The following is a 13,486-nucleotide window of genomic DNA, read 5'->3' on the forward strand; positions in this document are numbered from 1 at the left end:
ACGTTTGCATGGGTGGATGTCGGCATCTTGTATATTACATTGGTATTCCGGCGTTATCTTTGGGTTCAACATCTTCGATCAATAAACTTTGAATCGGTAATCATCTGTCCGAGAAAACATTCCACCAGTGTACAAACGAAGAAGCACAGAGGAGCGAATGGCGCACGTGTGTTTGAGCAATATATTCATTATTAAGCGGCGGCCAGCGCTCTACATAGGAGACATATAAAACATACCGACGCCCTCCCATTACCAAAATTCCAACGCCAGTCACGTCCTTCGTTCCACTATACCTACATACAATCCTAGATCCTCCCTCGCTCGGCGTGTTTCGTTCTTAGTACCTTCCACCAACAGTACCATTCTGACCAGCCCACCCACTTTGACCCTGCCCATGCGGCCCCGTCTTCGGAGGAGGAGGAGGTGGTGCATACCCCTGATCCCTAATCGCACTCGTCCTAGGCGGCGGTAACGTCGATGACTGCGTATACCCATCATACGTCGTCTGCCTATAACACGGTGGCGGCGGCGGGGCCTGGCCTTGGGTGTATCCTCCATGACCATACCCACCATGGCCAGCCTGACTCCCCGTCGCCGAGGAGGTCGACAACGGCAGCGGAGGGGGCGGGAAGGTAGGTGGTTGAGGAAGCGTGCGGTACTGCTGATGTTGGTCGTACCCCGTGTGTTGCCCATGTCCAGGTTGACCATGACCGGGCATCATACCCACACTCGCACTACGCCCGTACCCATGCCCATGGCCGGCGCCCGAGTCTGTGCGCATATTGTATCCATTCGATGACGAATTCGAGAATGGGGACGGGGATCGCATGGGTGGTTGTAACGTCGGTGGGCCAGAGAGCGGATCCATGATGTTCGGGAGCGCATGGCTGACGGGTGGTAGTGACTGCTGGTGCTGCTGCTGATGCTGGGGCGCATGAGATAAAGGTCCCGGCACCGGCAAACTCCCCATCAACATTCCCGGTCCCTGTCTCCCCAACGGCGGCGGCGCCGTATGCGTATCCTGTGCCGCATACCCACCCTGCTGGCTGGACCGTCCCCACCGACTACCCTCAGACACACTCCCAGACCTCTCACTATGCGCACCACCACCAGCAGCAGCATTCCCCATCTCCACAACCGAACTCAACACAAACGTCGGATCCTCATGCGGAAGCGGAATCGCATTTTCCCTGTCCACATACGCCTGCGCCGGCGCCGGACCAAACATATTACCATTACTCTCGAGCGTGACCCCGGAGACGTGCATCAGCCCTTTGACCTTCCTCTCCGCGTTTCCGCGGCGGTTACGACGTGTCGCGGGTCCCGTAGCGCGTTCGCGGTCCCAGGTTTGGGTGAGGCGGGAGAGGTAGTAGGTTCCCCTGCTCACCATCGCGAAGGATTCGGAGGGGTGTTGCGGAGTGGTTGTGATTTGTTCGACGAAGAGGGTTCCGGCGAGGGTGAGGCCGAGCTGGCAGAGGCGCCATGGGAAGCCTTTGAGGGATTGATCGGGGACGCTGGTGGCTGCCATCACGATCGCGGTCGCGTTCCTCAGCAACAAGGCCTCGAGCGCGACATCCTGCATCTCATGCCCACCCTCCCGCTTCCCCCTCCCCGACGACGACGAACTTCTGAACCCCACCTCCCCCTCCCTCCCCTTCCCACCTCCATTCCTCCTCAACACAGCCCGATGCAACAACAAACTCACAGTATGATACCCAATCTCCAACGCACAAGCATACGTCTGCATCAAGAAATCCCTCCCCTCCTTCCCCGCCTCCCCCTCCCCACGCCTAAAATACCCAGGCAACTCTCTATACCACTCCCCCAACCAAAACCTCAACTCCTGTACTTCCCCCGCAAAGCGACTCGATTTTTCTGCCTTCGTTTTCGTTTTGGTGGTGGAGGAGTCAGTATACCCTAGAGTGAGAACACGCGCGAGGATGCGGGTGAGGCCGACGGTGTGGACGAAGAATTCGTGGCCGGTGGCTTGTTCTCGGTCGGCGACGTCGTCTACGTCGCCCATGTCGTCGACGGGTTCGACGTCGAACATCTCGTCCCGAACACTGGGTGGACGACCACGGATGGCAGCGTCCCAGATTTCGAGGGTGTAGAGACACCACCATAATCTGCGCCTATGTCTCTTCTCACTCGGACTGAGACGGAAAGAAGTCGGTGATCGGTGTAAATTAAACGCGAACGCGATCTTGAGCGCAGTTCCCCTCCTCGTCCAATCCAACAACGCATTCGAGGATTTACCCGCTCCGAGGGTAGGTGAACACTGTTGTTCGTCATCCGCCCAATCATCCTGCAGTATCCTCGCCAAACAAAGTGCCTGGAGATACGACAACGTCGGCGCTCCCTCCGCCAACGCATCCTCCCTCAACCGCTCATCCAACTTCTCCCAAATCCTCTCCGGATTAAACGGCGCATCCTCCTTATTTTGGTTTTGATCACCCCCACAAACAAGCGGATCCTGACAAAACAAACTTCCCGCGAGATACACAGCTAAACTCAAACACCTCGGCACAGGCGGATTCGCACGATAATGCATACTCAGATACGCCTGTTTGTTTAGGACAGGAAAGACGGGGTGTACGTGTACCATGAAGATCCCCAATAATTGCTTGCTGAGGGCGTAGGGGACCCATTCGCCGCCTTCGGCTTCAGAGGCGAGAAGTTTGAGGGCTGCCCAGCCGGATGTTGAGCCGACTTCTTCTTCGCGGGGACCCTGGAGTTGGGTGCTGGGGGATGACTTCCGCAACCACGCTCCCCCGCCTAACGAAATCCTTGAATTCGGATCCAACGTCAAAGGAACAGATGTGTCGGACGTTTCGATACCGGATGAGTCGTCGACTTGGATACAGCGGAGCCGGGGATCGTTACCCGCGCGGACTGCAGAGGCGTCTAGATGACTTGCTGGCACGGGAGGTGGGGATAGTGCGCGAGGTGGGAGATGAGAAAATGGGAAGTCGAGGTAGGCGTTTGGCGCGTTTGCCGGCGGCGTGGGTGCCAAGGAAGCGGTGTAGGAGGAGAAGTAGCGAGGGTGGGGAAGATCGCCGCCCGTGGTGGTGTTGGATGGACCAGTTCGTGAAGTGCGACGACGTTTGTGAGGGGGACGGGAGGTGTAGTCTGGTGAGGAGGCGCGAGAGGATTGGGAGCGGGAGGGGGAGGAGGGAGGACGTTGGCTTAGTGTCTCGTCGGCGAGGGCGGATTCGAGCATACTCTCGATTCTGGACAATCTCTGTTCATCCTGTAAGCGACCAACATCATCGCGCATAGGGGAGAAGACATACGTTCGTAATCGTCTCAAAGTATCCTTTGTGCGGTCCCCTCTTCTTACTCTCTGGATAAACACACTCAACCTCAGCTTCCCAGCAATTCCGACAATAGTCCGTTCCATTTCCATTACATTTGATCTTCTTCCTGCGACATTCTGTACATGCGATTTTGCGAGCTGCTGCGTTCGCGTCGTTGCCGGCTGCGCTGTTTGCGGCACCGGTGGTTGAGGGAGCGTTGGAAGCTGTGTCGGCCATGGCGCAAGTCAGACAATGACGGGTAGAGCGTCTGAGCTCGTTGGATGGACTGATCAGGCGGGATATATGGGATCGGAGAAAGGAGATGGTGTTGATCTCTGACTGTTTGGCCGCGGACTTCGAACATTTCGGCAGGGCAGGTGCGGCACAGGCGAGCTCGGGTAAATTATCCAGCTGGTAAGGTAGTCAAGATTCACAACCGAAAATAACATCACGAAATCGCAGCGATGGCCGAGCGGTCTAAGGCGTCGGATTCAAGCGTAATCAGCTTTCCCTAGCAGGAAATCCCGATCTCGAAAGAGGCGGGGGTTCAAATCCCCCTCGCTGCACACTTTTTGTCACTCTCCCCCCACCCGAGGCTCTCACGGTGGCCCGCTGATTTATGAACAATTGTGTTCGTACGAGGGTTAGTAAAAAAACAACTAAACGGGATGGGCTTGGATTAGACCTTGATAAGAGCAGGTCACCCTTTCTCGCATGTATCGTACAAACGGTCGACCACCGATCACACCACAGCTGCCCTATCTCCCGTCAGAAGCGAGTCCTGGTTCTAACGAAGGCTAGACAACCGCGGGAATACCAGGTGCAACAAAACTAAAAAATGCTCCCTGACCGAGGATTGAACTCGGGTCCCGCGCGAGCCTGATGACAGGCGCGTATACTAGCCACTATACTATCAAGGATGGTTGATGTCAACTGAATTCCGCAACATTGATACAATCAGGTTTTGTGGTCTCACGTCATGCTCCCTCGGTGAATGAGATCCCCCGCAGTTCCGCTCGCACACAGATCAGTCAACATCATCGACGACATTTGATCTCCCCACGGTTCATATTTACATCTCCTCGAGCAGAATCTTCAGTAGAGGGATCAACCAGCATGACAACAGCCAAACCCCTCGACATCCTCATTATCGGCGGTTCCCTCGCCGGCCTCCTCACCGGTACCGCCCTCTCTCGTCTCGGCCACCGCATCCGGATCTTCGAACGCGCTCCCGCAATGGCAAATCAAGGCGCCGGAATTGTCGCTCAGCCCGATCTCCTCCACTTCCTCTCCGCATACGACCGTACCCACGCAACCGTAACGGTCAAGAGTGGACTGAGGCAGTATCTGGATGGAGAGGGAAAGGTGTTGGAGAAGGAGGATACAGAGCAGAAGATGACGAGTTGGGATGCGGTATACTGGGTTTTGAGGGCGAATTTTGATGGGAGGGGCAGTGAATATATCGAAGGTGAGGCGCCGCAGTGTCCGAGTACCGCTTCCTACAATCTCAGCCATACATTAGATTCGTTCGAAGTTAAGGGGAAGAAAGTCGAAGTGAAGTACACATCAGGAGAAGGAAAGGAAGCTACGCAGCACATGACGGAAGCAGACATATTGATCGCATGTGACGGCGCCTCCAGTACCGTCCGATCCTCCCTCCTCCCCGACGTGAAGCGGAAGTACGCAGGCTACCTCGCCTACCGAGGCTTGATCCCCGAGAAAGAGCTGAGCAAAGAAGCTTGTGAAGCACTCATTGGAAAGTTCTCATTCTTCCACGCTGAAGGAACGCAATGTCTCACGTACGCCATTCCTGGCGAAAGCGGCTCCACGAAAGAGGGTGAACGAAACCTGAACTGGGTTTGGTACGTCAACCTACCCGAAGACATCAAGAACGACTCCAAAGAACCCGGTGAGAATCCATTTATCAGTAACGAAGGCTTTGTGGGAACATGGAGTTTGCACTCTGGACAGCTCCAGGAGAAGACCATCGAGAACGTCAGAGAAAGGGCGAGGAAGCAGTTACCGCCTGCGATGAGGGAAGCGGTACTTAAGACCCCACAGCCGTTTTTGCAGGCGGTCACGGATGTGCGGTCTCCGGAGATCGTACACTCAAACGGTCGGGTTATCCTGGCCGGTGACGCGACATGTGGACCGAGACCGCATACTGCAGCCAGCACGAACCAGGCCGCTCTTCACGCCCTCTGGCTCGCGGAATTGGTCGGTGAGGCGGGCAAGGGGTGGGAGGATGTAAAGAAAGCGTTAGGAGGAGAATATACCAAAAGAGTATTGGAGTATAGCGAGGAGCTGGATGCGAAGGGCAGAAAGCTTGGCAACCGGAGTCAGTTTGGGAAACATCCGTGGAACGTGGAGGGGTAAGCTTTATTATATACCATGAATAAAACGATAAAGCTTTGCTATATACCATGAATTGTTTGGAATTTCCTGTGTGCTCTCGGGGCGCATTTGCACCAGCCACACCGCGACGACGCCAGTACCGACAACAGCACCCAGCACCCACCACCCAGCATCCCCTCCCTCGGCCAATTTCATTCTTAATATATCTCACAGCATCATGACTGAATCAATTGCAAACGGTCCTTCGTCTGCGTTCGGACAGCGTGGCAAAGTTGTCACCGTGGGGAATGGAGCGCGTATCTTGTGCATCGCTGACGTGAGAGGTGAGTTACGGACGGATGCGTGGTCAATTGGCTTCGTGCTGGATCAATTGAGCAGTGCCTCAATTCGCGGTCGAGGATTGTGTGGAAAAGGGGTTCGTGTGCTGACTCGACACCACAGGAAACCTCTCCCAAATCAACGACCTCGCACGAGAGTCTCGAGCGGATGTAGTCCTACACACTGGTGACTTCGGTTTCTACGACGAATCTTCCCTGGAGCGCATCACCGACAAGACCCTCCGTCACGTCATCCAATACTCCCCCCTCATCCCTCCATCATCTCGTCACCAATTCCCCACAAACCCGAGCACGCCCACCAATCAGTTGCGTCAGGCAATTACTAGTTCGTCTACGCCTATTCTCTCTGAGTTACCGTTGTTTTTGGCGGGCGCGAAGAGGTTTGAGGTTCCGGTTTATACTGTTTGGGGTGCGTGCGAGGATGTCCGCGTTATCGAGAAATTCAGGGCGGGTGAGTACCGTATCCCCAATTTCCACCTCGTGGACGAGCACTCGTCTTGGATGATTGATCTCGGGGGTTGTAAGCTGCGGTTGTTGGGTCTCGGTGGTGCCGTCGTCACGCATAAGCTCTTCGACAACGGCGAGGGACGAACGACGATTGCGGGTGGTCAGGGCACGATGTGGACCACGATTCTACAGATGGGAGAACTGTTGGATACCGCTGCGCGCGTATTCGACTATTCCGAGACCAGGGTGTTCATCTCGCATGCTTCCCCGGGACGAGAGGGGTTGTTGGCGCAGTTAGCGTTGACGTTGAAGGCTGATTTCACCGTCAGTGCTGGTTTGCATTTCCGTTACGCGAGCTCGTATAACGATTTCTCGGTACACCCCTCCCACGACCACTTCCGCGCGAAGCTCATCTCCGCTCGTGCGGGATTCATGGATGTGTGGGAGACTGTCCGTGGGCAGGTCGAGGCGAGCGTTTCGGATACGCAGCGTGTTCTTCTTGACAACGTCCTCGAGATGGTTAACCGTATGCCCAAGTCCACCGACGAGAGCGCGAAGGAGGATGCGTCGTTCAAGAATATGTGGAACTTCAACTTGAGTGATGCTGCTTTCGGATGGGTCGTGTTGGGTGTCGAGGGCGGTAGGGTGAGCGCGGAGATGAAGGCGCAGGGTTTCAACTTTGCGTACAGGAGGGGAGGAAACGGACAGGAAGCTAAACCTATCCAGTCCCCCGTGAAACAGCAGGCAGCACCTGTACAACAGCAACAGCAACAGCAACAGCAACAACCAAAGGCCGAGATGGCTGCTCCTGAACCTGTCGCTACTCCCACGGAGCCCAACCCCGCCATCGCCGCTTCCGCAGGAGCTCCCGCCGCCCCTCCTACCCGTCCCGCACGCACCCCCTCCCAACCCTTCGTCACCGGCGAACAAGGCTACTGGGTCTCCCCCGTCGACTCCGACCAAGAAGCCCGCGAGATCTTCGCCACCCAAGATCACTCCGCCATCACCGGTATCCGCTTCCGTCCCGACAAGCACTTTGCGTACGTCTACTTTGGGTCCAAGGAGACGATGTTGGAGGCTCGTGCTCGTGTTGTGAAGTCTCAGAATGAGAGGACGGGGAGGACGTATGCGATTAGTGAGATTCAGAATAGGCGTGGAGCTGGAGCGGGTGGTGCTGCGGGGAGTGCGAGTGAGAGTGAGGGAGCTGCTGGTGTCGGTGCCGGTAATGGTCGGGGTGGTAGAGGAGGACGTGGTGGATTGAGGGGGATGGCGAGGGGTGCTATGAGGGGACGTGGTGGATTTGGTGGACCGGGAAGGTTCGGTGGTCCTGCGCAAGTTGAGGGTGGAGAGAAGCCTGCCGGTGGTGAGGCGAAGAAAGATGATGCTACTCCTGCACCAGCACCCGCTGAGAATGCCGAGAAGCCTGCTGTTGCTGTTGCTGGATGGGAGTAAGGGAAGCTAATGGTGGAGGATAGGAGGGTAAGATAAAATGTGAGGCTTTATTTTGCTGGGCTGGGCATATTTTGCATTGGGTTCGCTGATGGGCGGTTCCCTTTTTGTACTTGTAACATCTTGCTTTGATAGATCGGGAGGGCAATGATATGCTTTGGACGTTGTTATATACTGTGCTGTTCATTCCGTGTCATCTGATAAAAACAAAACATGCAGCGAGGGGGATTTGAACCCCCGCCTCTTTCGAGATCGGGATTTCCTGCTAGGGAAAGCTTTTACGCTTGAATCCGACGCCTTAGACCGCTCGGCCATCGCTGCTGTGGATGTGGGTTCACCAAGCTCAACTGTTGACAATAACTTTGCGGTATCAGAATTGTTACCACCCCTGCTTTAGATTATCCAAAATGTCGCGTATGAGGAATTCCGCCCGGCTCTTGTTTCCTCGGTCATTCCTTCAGTTCTCGAGATCTATTATGTCCCTCCCTACTACTTTCAACGGCCAAGTCCAGATCGGTGTCCTCGGTGGATCCGGTTTCTACAAGCTCGAGGGTCTCGAGACCGTTGCTGAAGTTAACCCTGAGACTGTACGTTATCCCCGCTCTCTATTCCGTTGTGTACGGCGGCTGATGTAGCATTATAGCCATGGGGCTTCCCTTCGTCTCCCATCACGATTGCCAAGACCCCCGCTGGTACTCATGTTGCTTTCCTCGCCCGTCACGGCCTTGCGCACACCATCCTCCCCTCTGAGGTCCCCGCCCGTGCCAACATTGCCGCCTTGAAGCACCTCGGTGTCGGGGCCATCCTCGCTTTCTCCGCCGTCGGCTCCCTCCAGGAGGAAATCGCCCCCGAGGACTTCGTTCTCCCCACCCAGATCATCGACCGTACCCGCCTCGGCCGTCCCAACACTTTCTTCGGTGAGGGTATGGTCGCTCACGCCATGTTCGCCGACCCATTCTCCGCCAACCTCGCTTCCATCTTGGAGAAATGCTCCCACGTCCTCGAGGAGTCTGGGAAGAAGTTGCACACCACCAAGACCCAGAAGGGTGATTTGACGTTGATCTGTATGGAGGGACCCCAGTTCTCTACTCGTGCTGAGTCCCATATGTACCGCTCCTGGGGCGCACACGTCATCAACATGTCCGTCCTCCCCGAAGCCAAGCTCGCTCGTGAGGCGGAAATCGCATACCAAATGATCTGTATGGCAACCGACTACGACTGCTGGCGTGTCGATGAGGAAGGCGTCACCGTCGAGGCTGTCATGGCTCACGTCAGGAACAACACTGCGAACGCTGGTCGTTTGCTTAAGGCTGCGCTGGAGGAGTTTGAGAAGGATGCGTCTGTTATTGAGAAGCTTGGGCAGGAGTTGGAGGGTTCGATGAAATTTGCTTGTATCACTCCCCAGCATGCTCGTCCGGCTGCTACTGTGGAGAAGCTCGACTACATTCTTCCTGGATACTACTAGATTTTTTAGACGACGGGATCGTACTAGATCTATAGCGGATACCCCAAGAAACTATAGACTTCACATAAAAACTGCTGTTGCATGATGTCAAGACAATTCATTGCTGTTCAACTCCAGCTCGGTCGCGAGCCCGGTACATTGTTTGTCCGAGCGAATCACCTCATATCGTATCATCAAAACCTTAAAATTGCACATGTGATCCATCCCTGGGAGCGCGAGCAAGCATCCAAACCCACGGGGGTCGACCGGTCGCGCGCCGCCCCGAGCTCGAGGAGAACTCACATGAAAACCCTATGTCCAGTACGACCAGTACCCTTCATTGAATTTGTCAGCGCAGGGAAATAGAGTGCGTGGTAAGGTGTTCTCGTGATGCTGCCATTGCTGTCGTCGCGGGGGGTAGGCCTAGGAGGAGCACATGATCGTACTGTGAACCCTTTCTCCACTCCCCTGCTTCCGTGAGAGGTGGGGTGGGTTAGTAATCACCTCCTTTGCTATATAAACCGTCGTCTCTCCCTCTCATGGCAATAACTTCCCAACCTTCCCTCACTACACTCACAAACATACCACAATGGCTCCAGGCGCACTCGAACGTCGCATCTCCTCCGAATCCAAGCTCTCTCCCCTCGACCGAGCCGAAATGGCACTCGTCGACGCCCACGGTGCTCCAGACGTCTACGTCAACGGCAAAACCGATACATGCTGGCATCCCTGGGTCGGGGACCTCCTCGTCAAGCCCCTCCGTTATGAACCCAAGTCTGGAGATTTCGTGATTGTTTTGCGTGCACCCAACGATACCGTCTTGGGGAAGCATAGGCATAGGGGGGTGGTTACCGCTACGACGCTCAAGGGGAAGTGGAATTATTTTGAGTATGATTGGGTTGCGCAACCTGGGGATTATGTCGTGGAGAACCCGGGTACTATTCACACGGTGTGTACATGCGTCTTGCTTGGGTTAGAATGGGCTAATTTTACCTAGCTTCACATGTACGAGGATACTGAGGTGTTGTTCACCGTGAGCGGATCCATCGAGTAAGTTTCTCTAGTTGAACAACTGAGATGGTTGCTAACGGGTTTACAGGTTCTTCAATGATGACGACACCTTGAGGAACACCATGGATTTGTTCAGCTTCATGCACCTATACAAGATCCACTGTGAGAAGACCGGGCAGAAGTTCAACACCGATCTCGTCTACTGAACCAGATTGGTCATCGCTCATTATACCAAGTTTTTATCTTTTAGGAGTTAGGTGGCTGGTGTTTCAAGTTGCGTGGGAGTCAAACATGCAAGCGATACCATCGGATGAATGAGAAACCCATCCTTAAGCAATCGCGAACCAAATCTTCTCCCAAATATTCCTCAGCACCTCCTCCACATACCGCTGAGTGCAGACTCGACAGGTTTTTGTGTCAGTTTGTGGAATTACCTTTGGCCGCGCGGGCCACTGAAAACTATGTCTGCACTCAGCGGTAATCCAACTCCTCCGCATCAATCTCCGCCTTCCCAGTGACGAAGTCCATCTCAGCATACGGCACAAGTCCTGACCTCTTCCACACCCACCATCTAGCCATGGAAACGAAGTAGATCAACAACCCGATGTACGCAGCAACGAAGTTAGCTCCATTAAACTCACCAAAGAAGACGGCGAAACCTTGGATGAGGATGGACGGAACGGATCAGGATTGATCCTACACGAAGGACGCGAGTAACAAACCAATTGCAATGAACTGAATGTGTCTGGACTTCAACCCTCTCTTCACGGTGCTATACTTGTCCGCATGGATCTCCACCTGTCCCGACTCGATGTCGAGACGCTCCATCTCGAGCTCCGCCTCCTTGATAGCGCTCTTACTGATTTCGGGTCTGTCGTAATCCATTTTGCTAACCTAGGTAGGCAGCATGTATGGATCAAAACTGAGGAGACGACCAAGACCGTCGTTTTGTACGAGGCTTACGTCCTCCACCCCTAGGCCTTCCCAATTCCCCATCGCGATGCTTAAACGACTGCCTAATCAGGTATAAACCAGGTTTACGGTAAGCCTGTGCAAACCGCTGATTACTGCAATTTGAATACCCTTACTATTACCTTAGTCGGGATTCTGACCGGCGGTTTCCGTTTGGGAGCGTGCGAGTTCTGCAGCTGGCGATTGCCGCCGGGGCAATCCCCGCAATGCCGTGAGATAATAAGAATGTACTTGATAAGCGATAGCTGTGAGCGGCCAGATAGAGAGTGCATTTGGAGAGCAGCTGTATACGGTATCCTGTCGTGGGTCAAGAAAATTGTCCCCGCAAGTACAGTTTGATCAAGGGAGCTCGAGGGGAGTGTGAGTAAACAATGGAAAGTTAACCATAGGATCTTACCATCAACTATCCTTGATAGTATAGTGGCTAGTATACGCGCCTGTCATTGGGCTCGCGCGGGACCCGAGTTCAATCCTCGGTCAGGGAGCACTTTTTCTTTTTCTGCCTCTTTTTCCACCGCTACCGCAAATGCCGTTGCAGGCCCTATATCACCATCCCTCGTTCTTCCAGCAGATAAACGGCCCAGCCGGACCGTCCTCTTCCATCCCATCCGTCCACAACCCAATAATTCCAATTCCCGGCACCAACATCCCCGTATAGATCCACCTCGTCTCCACATCCTCCTGATCATATATCTTCCTCCACTCCACCAATGCATAACCCTCCGACATCCCTTCAATCCGTCTCGCACATCCCGTAAAACTGAATGAATCGAAATCCACCCCTCTGCCGGAGATGAGCCGATATCCATCCGAAGGTGATGCAGCATTAGGCGTGGGAGGTGATTCCACGTGAAAGTCAAAATACTGGGGACCATCGAAGAACTCTCTGTAAGGTTCGGAGTTGGTTTGCATGCGCTCTGGTAAGGTGATGAAATCACTGTAATCGAGGTAAGAGTACAGACTGATCCACCTCCCGTCCAAACTCTCCTTCACATCCTTCTGGAAATCAGCTCTAACAGGGTCTCGCGGCCACCCAACAAGATCGTGTTCTTTGCTGAAATGATCATCGGCAATGATGTCATTATCTGTCTCATTCGTTTGAATCCAGTGTAGCATGACCCGTAGAATACAGATGAGCAGAATATGACTTTCGTAAGATGAACTATTCGCGGCGAGAAAGTGTTCAACGTTCGCACGATAGATATAGGCTTGACAGTCGAGAACCTGGCCAGGGGACATAGTCCACGTACTCGGATCATTATCAAGCCAAGAGCGAGTGAGAAGGATAGTGAGCATCGGTAAGCACACGCCGAGATCATCGACTCTCGAATGTAAGCTCCGCCTGATTAGAGCGATGTTTTTCGCCTCGTTCTCCTCAATCACGTCATGGAGTACACGGCCAACAGCCTCTGGTAAGACGTCTTTCTCGGAATTGCCAAGGCGTCGGATAGCGACCATTCGTTCTTTGTAGTGTGCTCGGAACTGATCGCGAGGAAAGGCGGGTCTTGGCGAGTCAAAATCACGCAAGAAGAGGCTTTGCCAGAGGTGAGTTGAGGTGTTGATGACATTATGAATAGCTTTGGATGTCGTGCTGAGTGCTGTGATCGAGCTGAGAGGTAAGGACAGTACGATGACGGAGAAGATCTGTGCAAACCAAGTTAGTTCAGGTCAGAGCACAGGATCCCAAGCAGCAATAGTCGGACTTCAGTTGGTAGATCAGACAAATAATCCGTCTCTTCTTCCGGTTCCTTCCCTTGACCATGAACTGGCCGTGAGAACGCCTTCATATTGCCCAGCTGATCCATTTCTAGTAGCTTTTGTGACTGCAATTGAGCCTGACCTGTCACTGATGAAGCTGGTTGACCTCATCCGGCGGTCAATTTCTGAGCTGGCGGCAACGCACACGTTCATATAGAACAAGGTTTGAGCTACCTCCGTACGCGCCGAGAGCGAGGCTCGGGAGGCTGCAGTTTTGAGCTGCCTGATCCCGTCGGTGTAATTGCAGCCTATGTAGGAGACTGGCAAGAAACAATGAAAAGCACCAGTGAATTCCGTATGATTGACCGTGCTACCGGCTGAGTTCCCCCTGCTCTCGAAATGGTGATGTTTAACGTCTATCGATATTGCTACGACCGCGGTACGACGTCGACATGGTCTACAACTTGCGCGCTGAT

At 54.1% G+C, this 13,486-nt stretch overlaps 7 protein-coding genes and 4 non-coding genes across 11 annotated transcripts; 6 read left to right on the forward strand and 5 right to left on the reverse strand.

Moving 5' to 3' along the window:
• Positions 1–196: 196 nt before the first annotated feature.
• SAICODRAFT_28289 (uncharacterized protein) lies at positions 197–1,910 on the reverse strand. Its single transcript, XM_019167109.1, has one exon. It carries the CDS (start codon positions 1,580–1,582, stop codon positions 338–340), a length of 1,245 nt encoding a protein of 414 aa, XP_019027050.1. The 5' UTR covers positions 1,583–1,910; the 3' UTR covers positions 197–337.
• Positions 1,911–3,754: 1,844 nt separating this feature from the next.
• On the forward strand, positions 3,755–3,862 carry SAICODRAFT_t2. The gene has a single exon. It is a non-coding gene; the product is annotated as a tRNA-Leu (tRNA).
• A 275-nt stretch (positions 3,863–4,137) lies between these two features.
• Positions 4,138–4,216, reverse strand: SAICODRAFT_t20. The gene has a single exon. It is a non-coding gene; the product is annotated as a tRNA-Asp (tRNA).
• Positions 4,217–4,412: 196 nt separating this feature from the next.
• On the forward strand, positions 4,413–5,672 carry SAICODRAFT_22379 (FAD/NAD(P)-binding domain-containing protein; the record flags this gene model as incomplete). The annotated part of the gene is made up of 1 exon (XM_019166557.1): positions 4,413–5,672. The coding sequence occupies one exon, from the start codon at positions 4,413–4,415 to the stop codon at positions 5,670–5,672; it is 1,260 nt and encodes a 419-aa protein (XP_019027051.1).
• Positions 5,673–5,868: 196 nt separating this feature from the next.
• On the forward strand, positions 5,869–7,888 carry SAICODRAFT_4159 (uncharacterized protein; the record flags this gene model as incomplete). Its single annotated transcript, XM_019168667.1, has 2 exons — positions 5,869–5,974; positions 6,093–7,888. 2 exons carry the CDS (start codon positions 5,869–5,871, stop codon positions 7,886–7,888), a joined length of 1,902 nt encoding a protein of 633 aa, XP_019027052.1.
• A 211-nt stretch (positions 7,889–8,099) lies between these two features.
• Positions 8,100–8,206, reverse strand: SAICODRAFT_t19. The gene has a single exon. It is a non-coding gene; the product is annotated as a tRNA-Leu (tRNA).
• A 100-nt stretch (positions 8,207–8,306) lies between these two features.
• On the forward strand, positions 8,307–9,350 carry SAICODRAFT_16000 (putative methylthioadenosine phosphorylase; the record flags this gene model as incomplete). Its single annotated transcript, XM_019165591.1, has 2 exons — positions 8,307–8,472; positions 8,529–9,350. The coding sequence occupies exons 1-2, from the start codon at positions 8,362–8,364 to the stop codon at positions 9,348–9,350; spliced, it is 933 nt and encodes a 310-aa protein (XP_019027053.1). The 5' UTR covers positions 8,307–8,361.
• A 568-nt stretch (positions 9,351–9,918) lies between these two features.
• SAICODRAFT_4161 (uncharacterized protein) lies at positions 9,919–10,546 on the forward strand (the record flags this gene model as incomplete). Its single annotated transcript, XM_019168668.1, has 3 exons — positions 9,919–10,278; positions 10,327–10,379; positions 10,429–10,546. The coding sequence occupies 3 exons, from the start codon at positions 9,919–9,921 to the stop codon at positions 10,544–10,546; spliced, it is 531 nt and encodes a 176-aa protein (XP_019027054.1).
• Positions 10,547–10,811: 265 nt separating this feature from the next.
• Positions 10,812–11,225, reverse strand: SAICODRAFT_22383 (uncharacterized protein; the record flags this gene model as incomplete). Its single annotated transcript, XM_019166558.1, has 2 exons — positions 10,812–10,999; positions 11,063–11,225. 2 exons carry the CDS (start codon positions 11,223–11,225, stop codon positions 10,812–10,814), a joined length of 351 nt encoding a protein of 116 aa, XP_019027055.1.
• Positions 11,226–11,718: 493 nt separating this feature from the next.
• Positions 11,719–11,797, forward strand: SAICODRAFT_t3. Its single transcript has one exon. It is a non-coding gene; the product is annotated as a tRNA-Asp (tRNA).
• Positions 11,798–11,823: 26 nt separating this feature from the next.
• Positions 11,824–13,416, reverse strand: SAICODRAFT_16002 (uncharacterized protein). Its single transcript, XM_019165592.1, has 2 exons — positions 13,016–13,416; positions 11,824–12,956 (listed from the first exon to the last, which is right to left on the reverse strand). Exons 1-2 carry the CDS (start codon positions 13,115–13,117, stop codon positions 11,859–11,861), a joined length of 1,200 nt encoding a protein of 399 aa, XP_019027056.1. The 5' UTR covers positions 13,118–13,416; the 3' UTR covers positions 11,824–11,858.
• Positions 13,417–13,486: the final 70 nt, after the last annotated feature.

The sequence above is a fragment of the Saitoella complicata genome (assembly GCF_001661265.1).
Source record: "Saitoella complicata NRRL Y-17804 unplaced genomic scaffold SAICOscaffold_1, whole genome shotgun sequence".
NCBI classification, from domain to species: Eukaryota; Fungi; Ascomycota; class Saitoellomycetes; order Saitoellales; family Saitoellaceae; genus Saitoella; species Saitoella complicata.